The 25,835-nt window shown below is 44.5% G+C and overlaps 1 protein-coding gene across 4 annotated transcripts in view; it reads left to right on the top strand.

Annotated features, from left to right (window-relative positions):
* The first annotated feature begins 409 nt into the window (after positions 1 to 409).
* Positions 410 to 25,835, top strand: part of MAST4 (microtubule associated serine/threonine kinase family member 4) — a 307,197-nt gene continuing 281,771 nt past the window's right edge. For all 4 annotated transcript variants that reach the window (XM_069776435.1, XM_069776436.1, XM_069776437.1 and 1 more), the window contains exon 1: positions 410 to 706. In XM_069776435.1, the coding sequence (XP_069632536.1) occupies positions 446 to 706 (261 nt within the window). In that variant the 5' untranslated portion in view covers positions 410 to 445. The remainder of the gene's footprint in view (positions 707 to 25,835) is intronic.

Below are 25,835 nucleotides of genomic sequence, written 5' to 3' on the forward strand. Positions count from 1 at the left end.
CCGACCGCCTGCCTCCGCTCGCGACGGGGGGCGGCCTGAGGGATCCCCCGTCCCTCGCACCCTCCCCTCGCCCGCAGGCGGACCCAGCCCGCTGCGGCCCGCGCCGCCCTAACACCGCTCCGCCACCGGAGCCGCCGGGTCCCCGCGGCGGCAGCCCCTTCCCCTCCCCTTCCCGCCCCGTTACCTGCCACCCTCCCTCGGCGCCGGGCCCGCCCCCCTCCCCGCGCCATTGGCTCCGCCCGGCCCGGCCCGGCCCGGCCCGGCCCCGCCCCGCCCGCAGGCACCACCCGCCGCCCGGGAGCGCGGTAGCCGGCCCGGGGATCGCCGCCGCCGCCGCCGCCGCCGCGACGCTGCGCTCTGCGGGGCGGGGGGCGGCCGCGGGGCTACCGGCGGCGGGGCTACCGGCGGCGGGGCATGCGGGCGGCGCGGCTCTGAGCCCCCGGCCATGGCTGAGAAAGTTTCGGCGGCCCCGGAGCGGCCGCGGGGCGCCGGCCACGTCGGCTCCTCTTGCTCCGGCTCCTCCTCCGGCTCGGAAACTCTCTCCGAGGAGGGGGAGCCTGGCGGCGGCGGGCTGGCGGCGGCCCCCGGCGGCGCGGCGGCGGCGGCGGCGGCGGCGGCGGGGCGGCGGAGGCGGCCGGGCGAGGAGCGGGCGAGCCCCGGCGGGCGGGCGGAGGACGACGCCTCGCTGGAGGAGCGGGATGAGGAGGTGCGCGGGGCCGGGGCGGCGGCGCTTGCTTCTCCCGCCCGGAGGCGCGGGGGGCGCGCCGGGAGCCCCCGCCCGGGGCGGGAGGCGGAGGTGCCCCCCGCGGCGCGGAGCGGCTTCGTGCCCGCGGGGGCGCAGCCCCTCGCGTCGCCTCGCCTGGTAACCCCGGGGCGTTCCTGTTCCTGCTGCCCCGGCTCTCGCCCCTTCTGGCTGCCGGTGTTGAGTGTTTGTGTACGGAGGGGGTGTTTTTGTGTTTCAGGAAACCTTGTTTTTTGTAGCGTGTCACCTTTGGGTAGCGTTGTTCTAAAGCAAACTCTTCAACGTCAGACGGAAGTGATGGGCAAGCCCCTAAAGTACACTAATCCTCTTGGGAGAGCTAACGAGAGGCTGTGGATTATGGAGGAGCTCTGTGGGTGATACATCTGTAGCGTGATACGCGGATATGCATGCTGTTCCTCCCCTCCAGATCTGTCTGCAGTACCTTCTAACGGCACTCTTGAAAACAAAACAAACCCCCCACTATGTTACAGCAAAGTGACCCTTTTGTGTCTGAGACCGATCCTCCCCCCTCCCCCCTTGTTGCATGGTTCGCACTCCTTAAAGGTGTTTCTTGCTCTGACCCCCAAACCAAGCACATTCTTGTGTCTGGCTGCTGCTTTACTTCGGCTCTGCACATAATATTCTGTATGTCTTAGTTGAGCGGCTGACTTGCCTTTTGTTGTGGTCAGCTTTTATATTTGCTCTTAGGTGGTGGTTCTTTATTCTGCGCCTTTATGCGGCTGGATGTGCAAAGGTTTTTTTTGAAGACCCTGGCACTTTTAAAGGAATATCTGTGAAGCGCTGGCTGAAGTTATTTGCAACTAGTTAAGCTGTGGTTGCCAGGAATGTTTGCCTCCACAGTAATGGCTGTTTATATAGCTCCTGTTTTCCCCTTCATTCCCTGGTGCCTCCTCCGTTGAATTGATAGAACTGTGGGACAGCATGGTGAATTGGATCTAAATATAACTTTCCCTATTCCCCCCCCCCTTTTTTTTTCTTTGAATACTCAACCTTGGACCACTTTCCTGGTCTGTTTCGACTCCGTGACCCCGCAAAGGGTGGAATGTATTTACAGCAGAGTGCATTTATGATAGTGGTAGAATGAATGTGGATATATCCACATAATTTATTTTTTTTAATAGAGATGTGAACTTGCTTTATTCACTGAACTGAGTAGGAGCTCTGTAGCTGCTGTTAGCATGGTGCTCACTGGTAGGTAATTAATATATCCTGCTTCTTGGCAGGTCTTGTATGTGTGGGCTGGGGGCTGTGCTTACCACAGCTATGTGGTGTCTAGTTGGTTTGGTGCTCAGTTGGTAAGCCTGCAAAATACTGTGTAGAAATACACAAAGGGTGTCTGTTCAGTTAGCTGAACTCACAGCTATTGGCAGACCAGTTAACTTCTGGTTAAGGCTGGTTATTTCTGTGTGTGCTTTGGAGATGAATTACAGGCACTTTTTCAGTTAAAAGTGTAGGGAAGGTAAGCCCAAAAGAAGTCAACATTGCATTCATTGGACTTTGGAAATTCTACATGGGCAATCTGATGCCTCACCTGCAGTTGGTAATGCTAGAGGCATAAACTCATTTTAATGCAGTGGGAAACACTGCTTAGAATATGCAGCCTTCTTCCCTCCCATTTATTCCTCCCTGCTAGATTCCTTTGGTCTCTGAAACCAGTCTTTTTTGTGTGTTTTGTGCTTTGGTTTTGCCCATCCTTTCATTTTCTTGTAGTTAGTGCTTGCAGCTGAATTCCTGCCTGCCTGCAGAGCCACCTGACAAATCCACCTGTATAATCATAATTTTTTTGTGCAGGGACACCACAATGCATTAGAGTGCAGACATAAATGAATGCATGTTAATTTAAAACTGAGAGCGCATCTATGTTACTTGCACACTGAAACCTTCAAGGGTAGTGGAAAAAGGGAAGACTAAGGTCCGAGATGAATGTACAGATGATTTCAGGTTTTCTTTACTTGCTACCTGCCAAAAGTGTAACATTGAGAGAAGTGCTTGAAGATACCGTTTTCACATTGACATCCCATCTAATTACTGTCAAATAATGAAAATTTTGATGTTCTCTGCAGTGTTCTGAGTTCTTTTGGTTTTAGAGATCCCCAGTGCTTGATCCTGCTCTTCCAGGTTTCATTTCTCCTCTTGCCCTGTCCTTGTTTCTCTTGCCAACATAGCAGAATTGAATCTGTTGTCATGGCTGTTCTGTATCCTCTAGAGAGCAGTGAAACAGGTTGTCCTGATACCTTTCTTGCTGCTACTTTAGTTGTCAGTAAATTCTTCAAAGCCATGACATAAAAAATATTTTCAAACTAAATCTATGAATGGGTAATTGTAAAACATGCATATTTTCCCATATGTGTTACTACTTTATGTGGTAGTCCAGTAGAACTATTTATTCTCCCATGACATTGTATATGACATACTTGACAACTCTGATCTTGTCTCCTCCTGGACCTCTTCTTTAGACTAAACAACAGCAATGACTTTAATCAATTCTATAAAGCTTTCCCTTATAGACTGCATTTCCGGACATCTGATCATTCTCATTGCTGTCTTGTGGACTCTTTCCAGCTGGTCACATCTGTCCTGAAGCATGACATCAAAAACCAGGATGCCATACTCAAATTTAGGCCTTGCCAGAGCTGACTAGAACAGAAGGATTATTTCAGAGGTCTCTTGAGTGGTGTTACTGTTTACATAGCCTAGGCTGCTCTTTTATGGTTTGTGGTCCATTACAAGTTTTATGTCTTTTTCTGAGAACGATGTGAACATTTCTATTCTACCAAAAAGAGTAGAACTGAAAACTTTAACTCATCTTCAGAGTATCACATCTGAAAGAGTTAATTTCTGGAGGTGAATGGGGAAGGGACTGTCAAGGTGGGAAGAGAAGGCACATCACTTTTTTTTTTTTTCCTGTTATCATTCCTTCATCCTACTGTTCCATAAACTTCACCTTATCCCCCCCCCCCCTAAGCAAAGAAAAGCAGTCTCTCATTTCATGTAAGCAAGAACAAATGATAGTTTACAAGATTAGGGCCATCAGTTACTGAAGTGTTTTTGACATCTTACTCTGAGATCTTAGACGCATGAGAATTAAACATGGCTTTAACTTCATGTGGGAAGTACTTTGCTTTGGAACATCAGTGCACTGTAGTGCTGTGGATAGTAAACACCTGAAATTCAAATGAATTGGAGCAGATTATTTGCCTATGCTCTTGTGAGGTGAGTGGCTGGCTGCTGACAGAAGCAGGCAGGATGGGATTGCATGGTGAAGGGCACTCGAGGCAAACACTGCATAGAGGACAGTTCACCACTTTCCTGACACGGCATCATTGTTTAATTTTTTAAGGATTAGTCTGTATTCTCTTTACAACTCTTCTTCTTGGAAAGAGTGTTTTCCAGACTGTAAAGGGAGGAGTCAAGGCTGGGCAACAGCATGTTTTCTGTTGTAATCTGGCTGCTTCTACATTCTGTGGGTAGTCAATACCAGACCAGGATTATGGGGAAAGGGATAAATGCAAAAAAACCCCAGGATTTTCTCATTTTCCTTTCTGTTGTGTTTCTGTCTTCTCTACCGTAGTCTTCCTTTTGGCAAAAAAAGTGACTGTGAACAGGAAACATGTTTTATGAGGTTTATTGAGGCAAATGGTGCCAAATGTCATTGGCTGTATTAGTCTCTCCCATTCAAAATGTTTTACAGTCTTTCAGTGCAGCATGGGGTATACTTTTTTGATGGTGGCTTCCAAATCTTAGTGTTTTTCGGGGCAGGTGAGAGCTCACCTGGGTTAATCTTGGTTCTTAAGAAGAGGATGAAGGCAAGCTATGGATTCTTTAACTACAACAGTAATCCCAAGGATCTGAAGGTTAAATTGTGTGTCTTAGAGTTGTCTCTCTCTTCCACCTCTGTCAGCTGACCTACTGAAAGAGCTTATCTTTCTACAAACTTTGTCACAGTAACTGGGAATACTCATTGCTTACCAGAGCAGAGGCAGCAAACCAAGATGAGTAGTCTTTCAGAGAGAATACTGCTTTGCGATACAGCACAACTGTCTTGGTCTCGGATGGATCCAAAAGCTTCTGAACCTGCCAGTTCTGAATTACCATAGTGAGTCCTCTTCATTATTTTAGATGTTTTAAATCCCCCCCCCGCCCCCCCAAATAAAACCACCCACAAAAAAAAGGGGAAGATATGGTATTTTTTTCTCATAATTTCAGTTCTTGCTCTGTAAATTAAGTGTTTGGCACTGAAGTGGCTATCAGAGTTGATACTGTGCTGAAAGGATGATGAACAGCATGAAAAGACAGTATTTCTCATGAAAAATGTCCGCTGACCTTTGAAGCTGATTATTTTACATTTTATTCTAATCTCTAGTTGATGTATATCCTGTATTAAAAAAGATACTTCACTGTACGGAGTGAGAAGTACAAAAGCTTTTTCTGTTGCTGCTAACTCCTCCTGAATCTGCCTTCTTGCTGTTCATGTTGCAATCTGTTGTGGCTTCAGGAGGACTGTATGGTGAGAATTAATTACTGGGAAGCTACGATTCTGTCATGAAAGTACTCATAGCAAGGTGAAGAGGGTGATAAAGAAAGTATTGCTCTAAAAGCTGCTCTTCCACACATTTGTCCCTAAGCATATGTCCACTAGAGAGCTACAGTATCTCCAGCGTTGCAGATTGTCAGCCAGATCTTCACCCCAACAAAACTGTAGTGTAACTTGGGGGAGGGGTGGAAATCAAAATGCTTTGGGATAAAGTAAGCAAAGAGTGTGTGAAGTGATGGCAATGTTTACATGTGCATCCGTGTATAATGGAGATAGTGTTAGTTCTGTCGAAGTGTCACTATGACCTAACTAGTAGTGTTTTTGTTACCTTTCTCTTTCCCCTCCTGCTTGTCCTGCTGAAGTACTAACTGTGGGACATGCTTAGACCATGTGGGAGATAGCACAGATTTTTCTTTTAATTGTTTCAGACTTTTTTGTCTCTGACAGTGATGAATCATTCCCTGTTGTAGTACACCCTGAATGTTACAGCTACCTAAAGATGAATTGCCTAGTTGCTAGAGTGTGTTCCTTAGACCATCCTAAGGAATAGTAATGCAGTCATAAAATGTATACTTCTCCAGGATTAAAATGATTGCAGTGGGATTAAATAAACACTCATCTAGCCTAGAGCAGCCACAAAACTGTTCTTGTGTCACATGAGCCAGAGAAACAGCATTGCTTTTACTTTTTAGGTATGTTTGTGATAAATTACCTAGAAAGTTAAATACTTTACCCTTTAAGTGTGTAGGGCTGTCTCAACAGTCATGTAAAACACTTTCCTGATTTGCTTTTAGTATGAAAAAATGTATGTTTGTCTCCTACTTTAAACTTCCTGTGTGCAGGATAGGCCTTTAAGGTGCATGCTTGATATGCACGCTTGTTATCTCAGAAATAAACTGGGACAAGGAGACACATGTGGTTGAGGGCTTTATCTAATACAGCTGTGTGCTGTTGCTTGAAGTTTTAGATTATCTGTACAATAGTAATGTTTGCAGCTCTCTGGAGCTTCTTTTCAAGATGTTTGGTGGGTATAAATAAGCCTGTAAGTAGAGCATCTCCCTTCTCACTTGGAGTAAGCGAAAGCTGAAGAAGCAGGTTCATACACTGAGTTGCATATCTGTTTTCATGTCCCAGAACTATTTAGCTACTTAAAGTCCTCCTGGAAGGAGGTGGGTGAGGACCTCATAATTAATCTTAAAACCAATATTTGAATGCATTTGCAAAAATGTTTGAGTGGGCCTTTTGCACCCTTTAAATTTTACGGGCAGGAGGACATAGCCCTGAGGTTAATCTTCAGGATCCCTTAGTATCTGTGTGTTCAACTGTGTAATCAAATGTAGAGAAACATCTTTTCTGAAAAGCTGCAGCTCTGCAGAAGGAGGACGGCCTAAGTCCAGCATAGTCTGCTGCCTTTGACAGCATTTTGGCTAGATGTAAGCTGCTTTGAACTGAACGTCAGTAAACATAACAATGTGGTGCTACTCCTGTACTATGAGGAAGCTCCATATGATGGGCTGCTCTGCTAGCAGTAACAGCTTATGTAAAGTTGAGTTTACACAAAGGGATAAAAGAGTCTTAAGTCTAGAGGCATAAAATACGAGCACTGTCAAGTGCAGTGCAAGTGAGAAGGTCCTCGAGCTATCAAGCTGAGCAGCCAGGCAGCCTGTTACTGCAACAATCCATGTAACGGGGTAACCTTCCTCTTGGTTTTGTTGCATATTATGCACTCTTTCCCCCTACCCCCAAAGCACAACTGTGATCTCAAAGACTGCCATGTTGAAGTATTAATACATATCAATTACTTGGTTTCTGATCTTGCTCTTTGGGTTACCTGGAGCTGGCAAACAGTAACCAGTAATGCCCTTCTGTACAAAGCATGAGAAGAAAATACTTGCCCTTATTTTAGAGGCAAAAACCTAAAATGCAGAATTTGGGGACTTCTGAAAAAGGGGTGTGATGAATCTCAGAAGACTGATGTGAACAAAGTCTTTAAAGTTTTGTGTTAAAACTTCCTTAGGCAGAATTGCTCTGACACCAGGCTGAAGGCTTTCTCACATGCCCAATACGATGAAGCAGATGCCTGTTACTAAGAACTTCAATGAGGCAGGTTCTGCCTGTTCTGCTGCTGGGTTGGGAAATGACCTGTTCAGGCTCTGACTCCAAGAGAAATTCCAGTCTTTTTAACAGCTTGACACGTGAAAGAGAAAAGGATGAAGAACAAATATTTTTGGTTTTTTTTGTTTTGTCTCTGTTTGTTTGTTTGTTTTGTACGGTACCAAGCACAGTGGTATTTTAGCTTATCTTGGGAGCTTCTCAGTGTTAACGGTATCACAGACAGTACTGTCCATGCTATTGCTAAGCCCCTTTAAAAACAGCGGTGTGGGCTTCAAATATGTCGTAGTCCCACCCCCCAAATTTTTATCACTTGTTGCTTCAGCCTTCAGATTTGTGTTTTTTTCAGCTCTTCTCTTGCAGCTGTGGAGTTTAAAATTCTTTTTGAAACATGGTTTTAATAGTTGCGTGGTATTGAGTTTTAATATATATGACTGATGAGAGACTTGTGCTTAAAATCATGAAATGCTGGTAGCCCTTTGTGCAATGATAGAGGGGAAAGGAAAAAAGGTGCAGTTACTTGTATTGGCTTTGTGTGGCAAGGTTTTGGGGGGGGGGGGGGGGTTGCAGGTGTGGCTTCTGTGAGAAGCTGCTGGAAGCTTCCCCTGTGTCTGACAAGAGCCAATGCCAGCCGGCTCTAAGACGGACCCACTGCTGGCCAAGGCCGAGCCCATCAGCGACAGTGGTAGCGCCTCTGTGATAACATACTTAAGAAGGAAAAAAAAGTTGCTGGGACAGACAGAAATGGCAGCTGGAGAGAGGAGTGGAATATGTGAGAGACAACCCTGTAGATGCCCAGGTCAGTGAAGAAGGAGGGGGAGGAGATGCTCCAGGTGCCAGAGCAGAGATTCCCCTGCAGCCCGTGGGGAAGACCATGGTGAGGCAGGCTGTCCCCCTGCAGTCCATGGAGGTCCATGGTGGAGCAGATATCCACCTGCAGCCTGTGGAGGACCCAATGCCGGAGCAGGTGGTTTCCCAAAGGAGGCTGTGACCCCGTGGGAAGCCCACACTGGAGCAGACTCCTGGCAGGACCTGTGGACCCATGGAGAGAGGAGCCCACGCTGGAGCAGGTTTTCTGGCAGGACTTGTGACCCCATGGGGGACCCACACTGGAGCAGTCTGTGCCTGAAGGACTGCAGCCCATGGAAGGGACCCACGCTGGAGCAGTTTGTGAAGGACTGCAGCCTGTGGGAAGGACCCATGTTGGAGAAGTTCGTGGAGGACTGTCTCCCGTGGGTGGGACCCCACGCTGGAGCAGGGGAAGAGTGTGATGAGCCTTCCCCCTGAGGAGGACGAAGCAGCAGAAATAACGTGTGATGAAATGACTGTAAACCCCATTCCCCATTCCCCTGTGCCGCTGGGGGGGTAGGTAGAGAATCCGGGAGTGAAGTTGTGCCCGGGAAGAAGGGAGGGGTGGAGGGAAGGTGTTCTGAGATTTGGTTTTATTTCTCATTATTCTCCTCTGGTTGATTTGTAATAAATTGAGTTAATTTTCCCCAAGCTGAGTCTGTTTTGCCCGTGATGGTAGTTGGTGAACGATCCCTCCTGTCCTTATCTTGACCCACAAGCTCTTTGTTATATTTTCTCTCCCCTGTCCAGCTAAGGAGGCTGTCCATCTGATAGAATGGCTGTAGTGGACACTTGGCGTCCAGTCACGGTCAACCCACCACACTACTTGAGGACAAGCTCGCTGAAAAGGTGAAAAATGTGGGGGAGTGCTGGCAAACAAACTCTGCTTTGAAATCAAGTCAGGAACCTGTCTTAGCTTTTGGGTTTACTGAGCCAAGTAAAGTTTTACTTATCCTTTCCTAGCTGAAAGGGATGCTCTCATCAGACTTCCCAGCTGAAAGACTGTCCTGCTCTAGCTAGGGAACAGTGGGATGAATACTTTCCCTTCCTTTACAAATGTAACTAAGTCGATGAATTTGTGCTGTTCAGAGATGAGTTACAAGTATGTCAAGGGTTAAAGCTCAAGTGTTCTGCTGTATAAATAGCCTGGTGGCCCTTGCCACAGGTTTCTTTACTGAGTGCCTCTACATTTCAAGTGGGAACCAGGGATGAATGCAATACTTTTTTCTTTCTTAATTGATATCACCTACAGTCTTGAACTAGAAAAAGAGAAATTTTTTTTTGCTTTTCTGATCAAACCGCTCTGGAAGTGACTTCCAAGAGAAGCAAAAAAGGAAAGAAGCCATATGCAAGCTACAAAAAACCTCTTCCTAAATTATGTGTGGATGAAAATAACTGATTATAGGATGGCAACCTGTGTAGCCAAGAAAGATTAATTCCCTGTTGCCTGGCAGAGAAACTTGTGTATTAGACACGTTTTGCAGTGTTTTGTTGTAACAACTGTGTATATCTCAGTATATCCTTTTTATTTTTTTTATTTAATTTTAATTCCTAGAGAGTAGTGCTTATATACAAAGTGACAAAATTCCTTTGTGAGGCCATGCTGCCATGCTAGTAGGACTATATAGTTAATTGCACCTGGACTATTAATGATCCCATTCTCTTCCTGAGGAAGAGAGCTGTGCGTGAATGAAGCAGATGAACTGCTGCACTAAAATGCTAATTTGATTTTCATTGTTACCTCAGGAAACTTTTACTAGAATGTAATAATGCTGTAGCTATGGCTCAGTGGATGCTTTCATTGTAAAGCTGTTATTCAGGCCATATAACAAAAATGTCTCAGATGTCTTTCATGCTGTGTTTCAGGTTTTGTGCATAGTACATGATGGGGAAGGGCAGGGTGAATTGTGCCTGATATATTTTGTTCTGAGCTAGCTATCAGAATAGATGGTTTACAAAATGTCACAGAGAAATCCTTCAGCTCAGCTGGGTCTTTATAGTTTTGATAAGTAGATGGGCTAATGTAAACTTTCTGGCTGTGTTTTAACCTGTTATCAGTGGTTCCTTCCCCTTCCTGTTTGTTCAAATACTGGTGATGTTAACACATTACACTACTGGAGGATACGTTCCAAAGTTAAGTCCATTGATTTCCTTGGTGCAGCTCCACAGCAGAGTACTGCATATTGGGTTGGCTGTACATACTTTTAGAAAATGTGGGTCTACATTACAGACTAATTAGCTGAAACAGCAAGGTGGTAAACTTGGGCATATCACTTACTGGTCATTGCAGAGTGGTGACAGTCATTGACTTTCTTGAGTTTCATTGAGTTCTTGAGTTTGCTGAACCACAGACAGTGTATTGAAATTATAGCGTGGGCCCAGGGTTGCACTGAATTCTGCTGAGAGACTGTATGCATGTTCACACTGAGTATGCGTTAAGGTAGTTGCATGGCATCTGGTCTTCTCAGAAAGAAGACTTGAGTTAAAGAATATTAATAGTGGTTTACAGTGCTATCACTCTATGCTATTATCTTCCCTCCTGGCACCTGTTTTTGTGGTCTCCCCTGGTTTGCTTCTATCCAAACTCAGCAGGCTTAGTTTTAAATTCTCATCAGAGGTAATAACTAGTGGCTGAAACTTTAAGGGTTACTTACATTCAGACAGCAGTGGTCCTACAGTTAAAGTAGGAGAGTTATAGGTAGGCTAAGGGTGTGAAAGGAGGAGGAGGAGAGAGGTTCAGTTAAGGTATGATGAGGTGTACTAGGGGAAAATCTTCTGAACATAGTGTTCAATAACCTTTATGCTTCTCAGTATGTTACTCTTTGCATTGTGTTAACAGGGCCATTAGCCACAAAATGAAGGAAGAAGTATGTTAAAAATGCATAAAAACTTAAAAGCCACACCATCAGGCACTTCAGGTGTAAGCTTGTTTGCCAGTGAGGAAAAGAAGTACATCTGAACTTTGGTATGTTGGTAATGACTCAAACAGCTGAGAGGCGCAAGCCCTGCTGTTACAGCCCTGCATTACCTCACCTGCATGCTACCCAAGAGAGCAGCTGTGCCAGGAACTGTGGCATTGTACCTTGTGCGCAACAGAGGAATAGCCTTACAGCTATATCCGCCCTGGTGACTTACAAGCAGGTAGAGACAGGTTTTATAGCTGTAGGAGCTAATGCACTTTCATTCCAGGTCTGCTTTCCCAAAATGACGCTCATAAGCAGTGGTTTTTGGCATGGTAATTAAATTAAGAAGAAAGTAAATTGCAGAAACTGTAGATGACAAATGTAGATACATTAAGTCATAGATCTGTCACTGGAAAACAAAGAATTGGAATTAGCAAACTAAACATCTCTGAGGGCTTGGGCTCTAATCCAGGAGAAGTTGGGAACATTTTTCAAAGTAAGTGTGTGCCAGTGTCTCGCCTATAGCTAGTTGCAGTTACTGAAATTTTGCATGCTTTTTGAATTTCTTTAAAACACACCCCCCCCCTGCTATTTTTATGAACAAATTACTTTAATGCTAGTGATCTACCTGTAACTACATTAATACCTTTCATTTAATTCTTTCCATTTGGAAGCTTTAATAGATTGTGTTGCAGGAAAGTTATTTTGACACTGAAACTTCTTGTGTGCAGCTTCTGGAGGAAGGGTCCTATACTTCTCTGATGAGCCTGATATGAAGAAAGAATTTTCACAGAAATCTTGTTCCTACAAAATGAACGAGGCAGCGGAAAAAGCCTTGCCTACATAAGCAAGTAGCACAATGCAAGGGGAATAGATTTGTGGGATGAAATGGCTGGTGTTGAGGACAGTGTTTTGGGGGAAATGAGTTCAGACCAGCTCTAGTCCGATCCCAAGGGGCGGTGACCTGGTATACTACCGATTGTACAGGAGCTGAGTATGCTTCAGGGCTTGTCAGAAGGGCAGTAGGAGCCTTGCTGGCTTGGACACTGATGGTGTTGCCCCAAGATCAGCCCAGTTTAGCCACCTGAAGTTCTTGGTTGGTGCCTGGTCAGGTTTTTCTAGCATGTGTTGAGCTTCATGCAGCTGTTGATTCATGAACTGTTTTTTCTGGATAAGCTTAAGCTGAGTGTGTCTGCAAGAGCTGCAGTTGCAGCTTTGGTTATACTGTAAACATAAAATCATTTCAGTTAAAATTTCTGGCTGGGTGTGGTGTTTTCATTAGTCATTAATCCCTCTGTCCTCATTGAGTTAATCTGCAGTACTCATGAGAGAATTAACAGGTGGTTGGTGTGTTAATCCTTTCTGTTTAGATTTGAATTTGGTAATCCACCTCCTAGATGTCTTGCCTGTCTAAGGCTGTGATTTCTGTCTGCCTTAATTTTTTTGAATAGGAACTTTCTTCCTACATGCAGTTACTCCTTGGCAGCTTCTTCCTTATGTCTAGGTATAGTTGCTTATAAACAGATTTGCTGGTCTCCTAGGAGACAAAGCAATACCATTGTGCATGATTTTAATCCTTAAAGATGTTATACGTACATAAATAAACATGGAAAAAATACATAGTCTTCCCTATACTTTAGGAGGTGTGGACAAGTAGAATGGCTTGGCCTGTTTTTGTCTCTAACTGACTGCTAACAGATGCCTCCTGCAGTTTGATACTGATAACTGTGCAATGTCTGTACTTGTTCAGGTAGCATCCAAATAAAGCCAGTTAAGCTGCTTAAATAAACCTATGGGAAGAAGATATTCCCATAACAATAGATACTTGTTTAAATTTAAAACTAGGTCCCAAGGTTTAAGGACTCCACTGAAACCATGCAGTTTTAGTGCATGTGTGTAGGAGACATTTGGTCTTCAGCAGGTTAATGATACTTTTGTCCCAGAAACCTTCAGCAAAAGCTTCTTGAATTTGTTTTTGATATTACAGAGCGTGTATTGACAGAAGTTGCTATGTAAAAATGTATAGCTGTGTTCATTTCCCTTTTAGTGTCAGGACAGTTATGACTTCTCTTCCTGCGAGATTTTTATAAGCATAAACAAACACATTTTTAAAAGATCCAAATAATATAAGTAAAAGTGTGGGGGAGTTAACTTTGAAGGCTTTTCCCTACAGACACAGCACTTAAAATAATTCTGGTGACTGCATTTGCAGGTGATGTGGTAGAAGGCCTTCTGAAGTCTCTGAGAGGTGTCCAATACATTGCCGATCACTTCAGCGCACTTCCTGGGTGTTTGGAGTTGTAGCACAGCACTACACCACTGATCACTAAAGGACCTGGAGAGCTTTTATAATCAGACTTTATCAAAACTATCATTGTCTGTTTTACTATATTGTACTCATCATGCATTGCTCGAGTATTCTTACGCAGTGACAATTATCCTTTAAGTGTTTTTGTGTGGATGTGCAGACATGAAATGTAAGCCTATGTAAAATGCCATGAGGCAAACCCAGTGTTGGACGTAAATAGCACAGCTGAGTCAAGCCTTTGTTACTTGGCTCTTGGTTACACATAGATGTAACACCGGTGTTTTTGAAGCTTCACTGAATTTGGCTGAAGTTGTCAAAAGAAATCAAGTTCTGTTTTTTTCTCTCCTTCCCTGCCTTGCACCATGAGTGACTGAAGGGTGGCTTTGCAGAGTCTGGTTTCGATGGCTACAGGCGCAGTTTGCTGAGAGCGTCTATAAACAAAAATCTGTCTTACCTTGCAAAATGGTGCCTGTCTGCCTTCCTTGGCTCTCTAAAGCTGGAATCCAGATTTGGGGCTCACGAACACCTGTGTAAATCCATCGTATTTGATGCGGTTTCATAAGTGCATCTTTTCTCAGCAAAGTCATTCTCAGACGTCCTTTTTTTTCCCTTCAGCAAGTACGGTTGTACTGGCTGTGGGTGGCCAGGTGCTGGCAGCGGTGGGCTGCAGGGCTGTCCTCTGTGAGGAGAGCCCAGGGTGCCCTGTGCCAGATGCAGCTGGCTCCAGTGGACCCACTGCAGGGCACAGCTGAGCCCCTCAGCCAAGACAGTGGAACCTTGGGGAAAGTGTATTTAAGAAAGGGCAAAATGCTGGATGGCAGCGAGGAATGTAGAGGAGAAAATGTGTGAGAAACAGCCTTGTGAACAGCAAGGTGGGAGAAGGCGGAGGCAGAGAAGGTGCTCCAGGCACTGGAGCAGAGATTCCCCTGGGGGAGATGGCAGTGGAACAGGTATCTACCCTGCAGCCTGGGGAGGACCCTGTGCTGGAGCAGGTGGGTATTTGCTGAAGGAAAGCTGAAGTCCATGGAGAGCCCTTGCTGGAGCAGGTTTATTCTGAAGGACCGCAGCATGTGGAGGGGACCCATGCTGGTGCAGTGTGCGAAGGACAGTGCTCTGTGGGAAGAACCCGCACTGGAGCAGGGGAAAAGTGTGAGGAGGAAGGAGTGGCAGAGAGGAGCTGTTATAGTCTGACTCCAACATCCACTCCCCATCCCCTTGCGCTGCTCAGGGGGAAAGAGGTAGGGGAGTTGAGAATGAAGGAGTGAAGTTGAGCTTGGGAAGAGGGAAGGGATGGTTTTAATTAGTCTTTGTTTCTCACTAGCCAACTCTATTTTAATTGGCAGTAAATTAAATTAATTTTCCCCAAGTTGAGCCTGTTTTGCCAGTGATGGTAATTGGTGAGGGATCTCCCTATCTTTAACTTGAACCACAAGCTTTTCAATCTTATTTTCTCCCACATCCTGTTGAAGAGGGGGAGCGAGAGAGCGGCTGGGCAGGTGGCCGGCAGGTGGCCAAGGCCACCACAGTCCTTCCTTTGTGTATATAATGATTTTCAAAAACTTTCTAAAAGGAAAGTGTCTGAAAAATGGTTGTTACATGTGTTTAGGTAGAGTAGCTCTGTGCACTTGTAGCTGACGCAGGCTGGCAGTGGGAACTCTGCTCGGTTTGCAAGTAAATTTTTTTTTTTTTTTCTTTCCTGAATGCAGCTCTATAAGCTCATGCTGGGTTTACAGTTAAGTGCATTTAACACTTCAAACATCATGTCTGGTAACTGATGCTGGGCTCTTGGCTTCTCAGCTATAGCCTTACTTTTTCTCTAAATGTGCCTGGTGGTCTTGCCACATAACAATGCCTAGGGGTTAATTTAAAACTTGTAGTAATAGCTGCATACGTTATGAACAGTGAAGTTGAAATGAGGTGTTGTCTTTTCTGCAGAGCTGTTGGAAGTGGCTGTTGATGTTGGTTTCCAGATGAACCCAGCTCTTCCATTGGAATATGGAGTGGGTCTGTTTTTGCAATAGGTATGCAATGATATCGCTGCTGCTTTGGGGAAAAGCTGTACATAATTTCTTTATGCAACAGTATTTTTAGAAGATCACTGAAGTTATGCATAAAATGTTTTTCTAGCTCTTTTCCTCCTAAAGTCCCTGAATGTATATAGGGAAGTGGGTGGTGCTGCTGCTGAGGTCTGTAGAGCTGAACATAAGTGAGTTCAGGTATGGAGCTTTAACAGCTATCCCTGTAGCACTACAGGGTATGTATATCTGTCAGTTGTCATCGCGTAAGAAGAAAAATCTGTCATTTGAAAACTGTTAAGTGTAAACAGTAACAATGATACTGATTTCATAATACAAAGAGTTAGTTTGAACTGTGTGTGTCTCCAAAGCATGTTTACTCTGTGGAAAGGTAAGACTGTTTGATTTTATTTAGGGACAGGATAAAATCAGTCTATGGATAAGTGTGGTGGGTTGACCTTGGCTGGATGCCAGGTGCTCACCAAAGCCGTTCTATCACTTCCCCTCCTCAACTGGACAGGGGAGGGAGAATATAACAGAAGGCTCATAGGTTGAGATAAGGACAGGAGAGATCACTCACCAATTACTGTCATGGGCAAAACAGACTCAGCTTGGGGAAAATTAACTCAATTTATTACCAATCAAACCAGAGTAGGGTAATGACAAATCAAATCTTAAAAACACTTTCACCCCACTCCTCCCTCCTTCCCAGCTCAACTCCACTCCCGATTTTATCTACCTCCTCCCCACCAAGCAGCCCAGGGGGATGGGAAATGGGGGTTGTGGTCAGTTCCTCACACCTTGTCTCTGCTGCTCCTTCCTCCTCAGGGGGAGGACTCCTCGCTCTTCCCCTGCTCCAGCGTGGGGTCCCTCCCATGGGAGACAGTCCTCCATGAACTTCTCCAATGTGGGTCCTTCCCACAGGCTGCAGTTCTTCACAAACTGCTCCAGCGTGGGTCCTTTCCGTGGGCTGCTCTTCAGTCACAGACTGCTCCAGCGCGGGCTTTCCCACAGAGTCATGGCCATCTTGCGGGGCATCCCCCTGGTCTGGTGTGGGGTCCTCCCCGGGCTGCAGGTGGGCATCTGCTCCCCTGCTCCCCTCCATGGGCTGGGGGGAGGACAGCCTGACGTCTCACCACGGGCTGCAGGGGCATCCCCTCCTCCCCCGCTCCTCCTCCCCCCCTTCTTCACTGACCTCGCTGTCTGCAGAGGGTTTTCTGTCACATGTTCTCACTCCTCTCTCCAGCTGCAGTTTCTGTTCCACAGCAACTTTTTTCCCTTCTTAAATATGTTATTACAGAGGTGTGTCACAGATCTGACATGATCTGCTGTCCCAGTTACTACTGCAGCCTCACTGCTGCCTGTTTGCTTATCTAGGTAGAGGTGTAAATTCTTTTTCTACTATTAGGGAACAAGATTAGGTTAGTAAATGGAGTTAGCTGAGAAGTCTTTAAAAAGCAAATAAATATTTATAGTGCACCCTTTTATTTCAACAGATATTTTTGTAAAAATATGTGGAATTTTTCAAAGGTGGATGTTATAAATAAATATCTTAAGAGTAGGAGTATGTGGCAGGGGAATGTAACATTAATGAAAACCTTTTAACTTTTTTTTTAACAGTATTTTTAGCTTTATGAAGAAAGATTGCCAAGAAAAATGAATGAATTAGAAGTTGAGGATTTGTCTGTTCTGATGCTGGATTCACTGGTCTTCTAATTGCAAAGGTTTTAAAACCTTTTGGTCATCTTAAATCAATCAGTCTCTTTAATGAATAGCTGTGTGAGTTTAGGATTTGAGTTGCATGGAGGCTGGAATCATGCTGTTGTTTTATGTAAAAGATTGAAAATTCCGGGGCTAATTGGATTAAGGTATTCTCCCCCCCCCGCCCCCCAGCTGCACTCTCAGGAAAAGCACAAGAAACCCATCTCTTTTTCCATTGTTCTGTTGATTATAAAATGGTCTGTCTGCACAAGGGCGGAGGCAGGTTTGAAAGAATATTACACTGGTAAGCTAAGAGATCTGCAATGTGGGACTGGTATTGAGGTTATCTGTGGTGGTGTGCAGCACGCTGGCCTGAGGTTGTCCAGTTTGATGGCTTGATTCCATGTTCATGTGGCATGATGAATATATGCAGCCATGCACCTGGAGTTGTGATTTGCTGCCTTCATTTTGTTACTCTGTGTGTGACTGGCTTCAGCCTCGAGTGCTTATTAGCATAGCTGATTTATCAGCTGTGTTATGGCCCTGGTATAGGTTTAAGACTGTACAGAATTGGTTTTGTAGAGATGGCTTTTCTTCTCCCTTGTATTTTTAGTTTATTTTCCCCAAACTAGTTGTTGCTACTTTCCTTTTATGGGTGGTGGCTCTTGCCTTAGTTCAGCCACCAATGCATGTTGCTTTAGAAGAATTGTGTAAGGTCTTTTCTAAGCAATAATATTCTTGTAATGAGGTTTCTATTCCAGAGGTCTGTGTTCAGTTGGATTTTAAAGTTGGATATCTTTGTTTAAAAGATACTGTACAGGTGAAGTGGTTTTGCAAGTAAATTAAGAGGTAGCCTGACTACTTAAAAATAGAGAGGAAAAAGAATAGTTGGCTTATTTGCATTGGCCTAATTTAATGATTTCTGTGGAACACTGCTACTTTACCTGCAATGTCACTAGCGAGTTCTTACATATATACCCGTAAAGTAGATCTTCGAGCAGAAGAAATGCTGGAGCTAGCAGACATTTTGCTTTCAAACTGTTTAAAGCTGTGTGTCTGTGTGGGTGTAGCAGTGACTTTTAACAAAGCATGGGAGTTTGAAAAGGGTTGTGGGTTTTGCTTTTTTGGGGGGGAGTTTGGTGGTTTTTTTTTATTAATTTTTAGAGCTATCTTGTGCACTGCATAATTACTTTTCAGGATGTGGATCAGCATAACACCTCTACATTAGTAATTTCATTTGCTTAAGAGTTGCCATGCATACAAGTTTTTTCATAGTGGCATTACAGTTCTAGGGAGACCTTTTTGTTTTGGGTTTGTGTGGCAGGGTTTTGGGAGGGGGCTGCAGGGATGGCTCCTGTGAGTAGCTGCTGGAAGCTTCCCTGGCTCCAAGTTGGACCCACCTCTGGCCAAGGTGAACCCAAACATATTTAAGAAGGGGAAATCTGCAGCAGGGAGGGGAGTGGAATGTGAGAGTAACCCCTCTGCAGACAACCAAGGTCAGTGAAGGAGGAGGGGAGGAGAAGCGGGGCAGGAGGGGATGCCCCTGCAGCCTGTGGTGAGAGGTCAGGCTGCCTCCCCCCCTCCCTCCCCCCCAAAGCCCATGGAGGGGAGCGGGGGAGCAGATGCCCACCTGCAGCCCAGGGAGAACACCACGCTGGAGCAGGGGGATGCCCCCCAAAGATGGCCATGAGTCCATGGAAAAGCCCGCGCTGGAGCAGTCTGTGCCTGAAGGAGTGCAGCCCACGTAAAGGACCCATGCTAGAGAAGTTCGTGAAGAACTGCAGCCTGTGGGAATGACCCGCGCTGGAGAGGTTCATGAAGAACTGCAGCCTGTGGGAAGGGCTCACGTTGGAGAAGTTCATGGAGGACTGTCTCCTGTGGGAGGGACCCCATGCTGGAGCAGGGTGTATTGGCTTTGTGTGGCAAGGTTTTGTTAGCGGGGCGGGGGGGGGGGGGATGTTACAGGGGTGGCTTCTGTAAGAAGCTGCTGGAAGCTTCCCCTGTGTTCGAGAGAGCCCATACCAGCCAGCTCTGAGACGGACCCACCGCCAGCCAAGGCCGAGCCAATCAGCGACAGTGGTAATGCCTCTGTGATAACGTTTTTAAGAAGGAAAAAAAGTTGGGACAGATGAAAACAGCAGCTGGAGAGAGGAGTGAGAACATGTAAGAGAAACAACCGTGCGGACACCAAGGTCAGTGAAGAAGGAGGGGGAGGAGATGCTCCAGGTGCCAGAGCAGAGATTCCCCTGCAGCCCACGGGGAAGACCATGGTGAGGCAGGCTGTCCCCCTGCAGTCCATGGAGGTCCACAGTGGAGCAGATATCCACCTGCAGCCTGTGGAGGACCCAGTGCCGGAGCAGGTGGTTTCCCGAAGGAGGCTGTGACCCCGTGGGAACCTCACGCTGGAGCAGGCTCCTGGCAGGACCTGTGGACCCATGGAGAGAGGAGCCCACGCTGGAGCAGGTTTTCTGGCAGGACTTGTGACGCCACAGGGGACCCACGCTGGAGCAGTCTGTGCCTGAAGGACTGCAGCCCATGGAAAGGACCCACGCTGGAGCAGTTTGTGAAGAACCGCAGCCTGTGGGAAGGACCCATGTTGGAGAAGTTCGTGGAGGACTGTCTCCCGTGGGTGGGACCCCACACTGGAGCAGGGGAAGAGTGTGATGAGTCCTCCCCATGAGGAGGATGAAGCGGCAGAAAATAACATGTGATGAACTGATCGTAAACCCCATTCCCCATCCCCCTGTGCCGCTGGGGGGGTAGGTAGAGAATCCGGGAGTGAAGTTGTGCCCGGGAAGAAGGGAGGGGTGGAGGGAAGGTGTTCTGAGATTTGGTTTTATTTCTCATTATTCTCCTCTGGTTGATTTGTAATAAATTGAGTTAATTTTCCCCAAGCTGAGTCTGTTTTGCCCGTGATGGTAGTTGGTGAACGATCTCTCCTGTCCTTATCTTGACCCACAATCTCTTTGTTATATTTTCTCTCCCCTGTCCAGCTGAGGAGGGGGAGTGATAGAATGGCTTTGGTGGGCACCTGGCGTCCAGCCAGGGTCAACCCACCACACAGGGGCAGAGTGAGGAGTCCTCCCCCTGAGGAGGAAGGAGCGGCAGAGACAATGTGTGATGAACTGACCACAACCCCCATTCCCCATCCCCCTGTGCTGCTGGTGGGGAGGAGGTAGATAAAATCGGGAGTGGAGTTGAGCTGGGAAGGAGGGAGGAGTGGGGTGAAAGTGTTTTTAAGATTTGGTTTTACTTCCCATTATCCTTTTTTATTTTTGATTGGTAGTAAATTAAATTGATTTTGTTTTTTTCCCAAGTTGTGTCTGCTTTTTTGCCCATGACCATAATTGGTGAGTCATCCCTCTCTGTCCTTGTCTTGACCCACGAGTGTTTCTTTATATTTTCTCCTCCCCATCCCACCTTGGGGGGGGGGAGTGAGCGAGCAGCTTCCTGGTGCTTTGTTATCTGCTGAGCTTAAACCATAATGCTTTTTCATTCTCCTCTAGTCTCATGGTCTGGATCAAAACATGTTCTCCTTTCTCCCTAGCAGTGGTTATGTGGTGTGTAGACCATAGACCATGGAGGAATGCATTAATTATCTGTATTCACTGTGCTACAAGAGGATGATGGATTTTTGAATGCAAGTCAGTCAAGTTTTAGTACTTGGTAACAATACAGATATTGAAATCTATGCTGCTGGTTTTTTTGCTCTGACAAGTTATGCCTTCATTGAAAACAGGGCATAGGAGAGCATAGGAAACTACCAATAAAAATTTGCTGACAGCTGGTAACTATTTTTCTTCAGTTAATGTACTTCAGGAAAGCTCCTGAGGAAGGGTCAGTTGATACTAATGTCTAAATGCAACATCTAAGTTTTTTAGCATACCAGATGGAGTAACCATCTTGTTACTGTAAGGACATACTGTTCTTGAGAGTAAGAATAACGTGGTAAAAAGTGTGTGCACTAAAAGTCCACTGGATGAATGGGATTATGCTGACCCCAAATAGTGACTCTGGGCTGCTCCTGCAAGAACGTACTGAAGTAACCTTTTGTACTGCTGAGTACCAGTACTCTGGTACTGCTGCTATACTGGGTTTGTTTCTTGAAGATTATTTACTATTGTCACTGTTTTTTGTCTGCAAGAGTTAAAAATGGAAGAGGGAAAAATCTGTCCATTTTATGTGACCTAACTGCAGGAATTCCCAGAATTCTCTTGCAAGGATTGTTGGTTGGACATCTGTGCAGTGCCCTCAAGACTGTCACAAGAAAGGGAAAGTAGTTTGATGCACAATTTCATCTGTTCAAGCTGTTTCTAGCTGAGGACACTTTGTTTTTTTGGGACATTGGGCATCTGTCAAGCCAAGAGTGGAGCTGAAGATTTTTCCAGGAGCTTCTCTTTTGCATTGCGGAGAGAATACCTCTAAAAGAAGTGGTGTGGGGTGTGGGGGGGAAGGCAGCTTAGAAAATTTTTGAGTTCTCAGCTTGATTACCTTGCCAAATTTAGTCTCACCATTTGAGAAGGTATATTGATACCCACTGACTTTGAGCTTTTGCTTTTCTTCCTTCTATGTCTGTTCTCTGCCTGCCAAAACACATTAATTGTTCTCTTTTCTAGTTGTCTTTGTTCAGTATCCTTATATTTAGACTCACCCAGTATGTATGTCACCTGAGGTTTGGGATGGTGGTACTTGTCTCCTTATATGCACACTGAAAGGTAGTGTATGGCTGTGTATGAAATGAATGTCTCAGCATCACTGTATATCTAACAAATGGTAAGTGTGCAAACTTCACAGTGGGACCAACCTGCTATTTGTGCAAACTGCTGCCATCTGTTCTACACCTAGTGCTAACCTCTTTTCATAAAGCACTTAGTGATACACCTAAGCAGATGGAACAGATTCGTATGTGTTCATAAGCATGGCTGGCTAATGGAACAGTGGTATTCTTGGAATAAAACTCTAATCTGTCTGTTTCTGGTGAAATGTGCAAAGTTGTCTCTTGCCTCACCACAGATGAGAATTCTTAAAATGAATTAAAGTTTGAAGTTAAAAAGCCTTGTGACAGGTTCCTACCCTATCATTACCTAAGACAGAACTGAGCCAAATTGCAGTGTTGTGGATTTGTCTCAGTAATCAGGCCACTTCATCTGAGATGTCGTGGTTCAGATTGTCTACCCTTTGGTGAATTACTGATTGACAAGAAAATTGAAGATAGCGCTGTGTTTCCAGGGTGGACAGGATAGCTAGATTCAGAAAAGTGAAAGAAAAAGGAATTTCTTTAATCTCTTCTATCTTTACAACAAACCTGTTGTGAGTGCTGCTTAGAAATTAAAGTTTAGGTTTTGGAGGGCTTATGAATGCGTGTGAAAATCCTGGAGCCTGGAAAGATGATTAATCTCTGCCTAGCATCCCACTCTCTCATTTTAAGATTTTGCAAAACCTTAAATCTTTGTGTATCCTGGTAGACAGAACCACTGTAGTGGAGCCTCTCCTGTGCAGGGGAAGTTGAACTATGGACAGCGTGTCATTAGTGTACCCCCGGACAGTAATGGTGACGGCCCAGCATGTCCAGGCTGTGACCAGTAATTATAGACGTGATAAAGTCTCTGCTGTGTATTCCTTTTCCATTCATGTGTGTGTTGGACAGGTGTGCGAGAGACTTGCAGGAGCCCAGGCCTGCTTCCCACTGACTTCCAGGATAGCCTTCCAAATGGAAGGCAGAATATATATTGTGTGTAGCCCCCTACTGATGTTGCTCATCACAGGCTGCTGGAGATACAGGTGTAGATTTCTGTTCACCTTTCAGGCTTCTAGCTGATTAGCAGTGCCATGATCAGAAACTTCATTCAGACTTGGTAACATCTAAGTTGAGACGCAGGGATTTCAAGTCTGGATGGGAGCATCTTGACTGCATGTTTTAGATAGGTACAGACAGATTATGCAAGTACAGGCATTAGGTTGGTGCTGCATTAGTGAAGGAGAAACTGATTTTTAAATGCTGGAAGGGCTTTAAACTGGAAGACTGGAAACATCTATAGACATGGCTGCTGAAAAGACTCAGTCCCATGTGGCCCTATGAAGCAATTTATGCTGACAAGATTTTAAAGCTGCAATTACTTTCCTTTTATATTGGGGGGGAGGACAGTCAAGCAAGCATAGCTAGAATCCAATAATCTGGATTTTTCTAGACAAATGTTAGCAAAATAACCTTGTTAGTATTTGTCTAGCTTAATTGGAATGCCATAGGAAATTGTATGATTTACTATTCGTAGTTTTTTGTGTCTGTTTTGATACAGTACATTAGATTCCTATTAAATATTCTAAGCCATTGTACTTGTTGTCATATTGCATCTGCCTATGAGGAATTTGTTTGATCATTAAGTCATTGGTGGGGGGAAGATACAGCTCTGCACGCTTTTTTTTGGAAGTAAATAATTCTGAAGCTGAAGTGTTTCAAGGTATGCTGCTAGTGGCAGGCTTCTCAAACATAGCAGTGACAGCATTAAAATATTCTTCTTTTAAAGCCCTAAGAGCAGGCATCAGCAAGACTTCAGTCTTACACCTTTAATTATCTGTTTAAACCTTGAGTTTCCACAAATGCAAGAAACTCAGCATTTTTTGGCTTTTTTTCCTCCTGTAGTGTTATGCTCTTGCATATTATATTGCTATAAAGTTAAAACTTGCTGAAAAGGTTGCCAGATACTTCACCTGAGGATAAGTTGCATGGAAGAGGAGTATTTTTGAGTAAGTTTTGGGCACTGAGTAATTGTTTGGTCCAGAGTCTACAATATATGTGGAATAATCCTGCAGGCAGTGTAACTACATGGAAGTTAACTGGATTGCCTGCATGATGGATTACACTATATGAACAAATGCAGGAGGCCTGGGAGTTTGTGTTAACAGCAAGTATTTAAACTATATTTTTAAGATGTGCAAATTTTGAGTTGCAACACTTGAAAATCGGCTTCTCTTGATCTGTCAAGTTGAAGTTCATGCTTTGTTGGTCTCTCTGCAGCAGCACGTGACATCAGAAATGTCATGACCACTTTGTTAACACATTTATCTTCTTCACTTAGAAAAAAACATGGGTAATTCTAGTGGTGCAGCCACACAAATATCTCCCCTTCTTGATGATTAATGTCAAAAGGTAAATTGGTTATCCTGTTTCTCTTCGCATTGTATATGAACTCTTAATGATTTGTTAGCTATTATAGTGTTAGAATTAATGATTAAATGTGTTGCACACCTGCCTGATATTTGATGTTAGGAAACGCTTGGTGTATGTTTTATATAAAACAAAGCCAAATCCACAAATAGGAAGCTGTGTGTATTCAAAGTTAGGTTAGGAGATTGTTTCCCTGGCATTGAAGTAGCATGTGGATATATGTTGTGACTTTTTTCTTCTTTTGATAATGATTTGTTACTCATTGTACGTATTTATCATTCTAATGATGGGAGGCTTAAGAGGGGAGAGAAGACAGAAAAACAACACTACTATTAAGAAAGAAACTCAAGACTTCAGTATGGTAAGGCTGATTATCCAGGAACAAGCAGAAGAAACGTCAAAACACCCAAATTTTTGTAAAGAAATGCAGCTTAGTAGTCTTAGGGACTTCTAATTTCTTTTCTTTAACCTGCACTATTCCACAGACATCTCCATGCTTCACTGGCGTGGTTGCTGCTCCAAAGCAGTTAAATATTATGTGCCTCTTTCTGTAACCTGTTTATGAATGTATTGAAAGGTTAGCCATTTAATTTTTACGCAAGCTGTAGCTCTACCTTAACAAGCATAGAGCTGTTTTAAGTTGAGACATTCTAATAGCCTAATAAATTAGTAAAAATATTATCTAGTAGAAAACTCTTGTTTTTTAATCTATCAGTAGTTAGGAACAGGAAACTTATTTAAAATTACATCCTCTTGACCACTATGTAGGAGAAAATATGATCACAACACAGAAATAGAGGAAATTACTGTGAATGCTTATATTATGTTGCAAGGCAACACTAGATCAGAAGCCTTACAGAAGGAGATCAAGCATAACATGCCTAGGTAATACATAACATAGTTTTTCACTTATAGAATTGTATGTTATAAATAAGGTAAAGATGAATGCTAGTTAAATAATTTACGTGGAACCCTTTTTGTGGGCCATGTAAGAGTTTGGTTTCTGGGTTGGTTCTTCCAATTTTTGAGTATCACGTGTAAAAAGATAGTAGCAGAAAGTAAAATTTTTACTGAACGTTCTAACCTGCACTTTCTTTGCCGCTGATGACAGTGTAAATGGAAAATAAGCTCTCTGAGACCTCTCTGCTTTAAATGTATGTAGTCCAACTTGATTTGATCCTCCCCCTCCCCCAAGTGAATTTGTAACAGCAGATGTTTAGCCCGGGTCTTCATAATTGAGATGTATTGTCCCACATGCTTTGTGAGTTGTTATTCTAGTAAAAATCTATTGGCACTTGATTACACCACTAATGAAAGTCTGTCAGATAGCCTGTTTTACTTCAGCTTTTTAAAAAACTGGAGTTCTCACATCGTGAAATACTTCAGTATAAATTACTATTTTTGCTGTAACTTTTACAGGGCTTGCAGTCTCATCTGTATTGAATTCTGCATTTATGACACTGCTTTTTGGAATGGTGTACCAAT

The sequence above is a fragment of the Haliaeetus albicilla genome, chromosome Z (assembly GCF_947461875.1).
Source record: "Haliaeetus albicilla chromosome Z, bHalAlb1.1, whole genome shotgun sequence".
NCBI lineage: Eukaryota > Metazoa > Chordata > Aves > Accipitriformes > Accipitridae > Haliaeetus > Haliaeetus albicilla.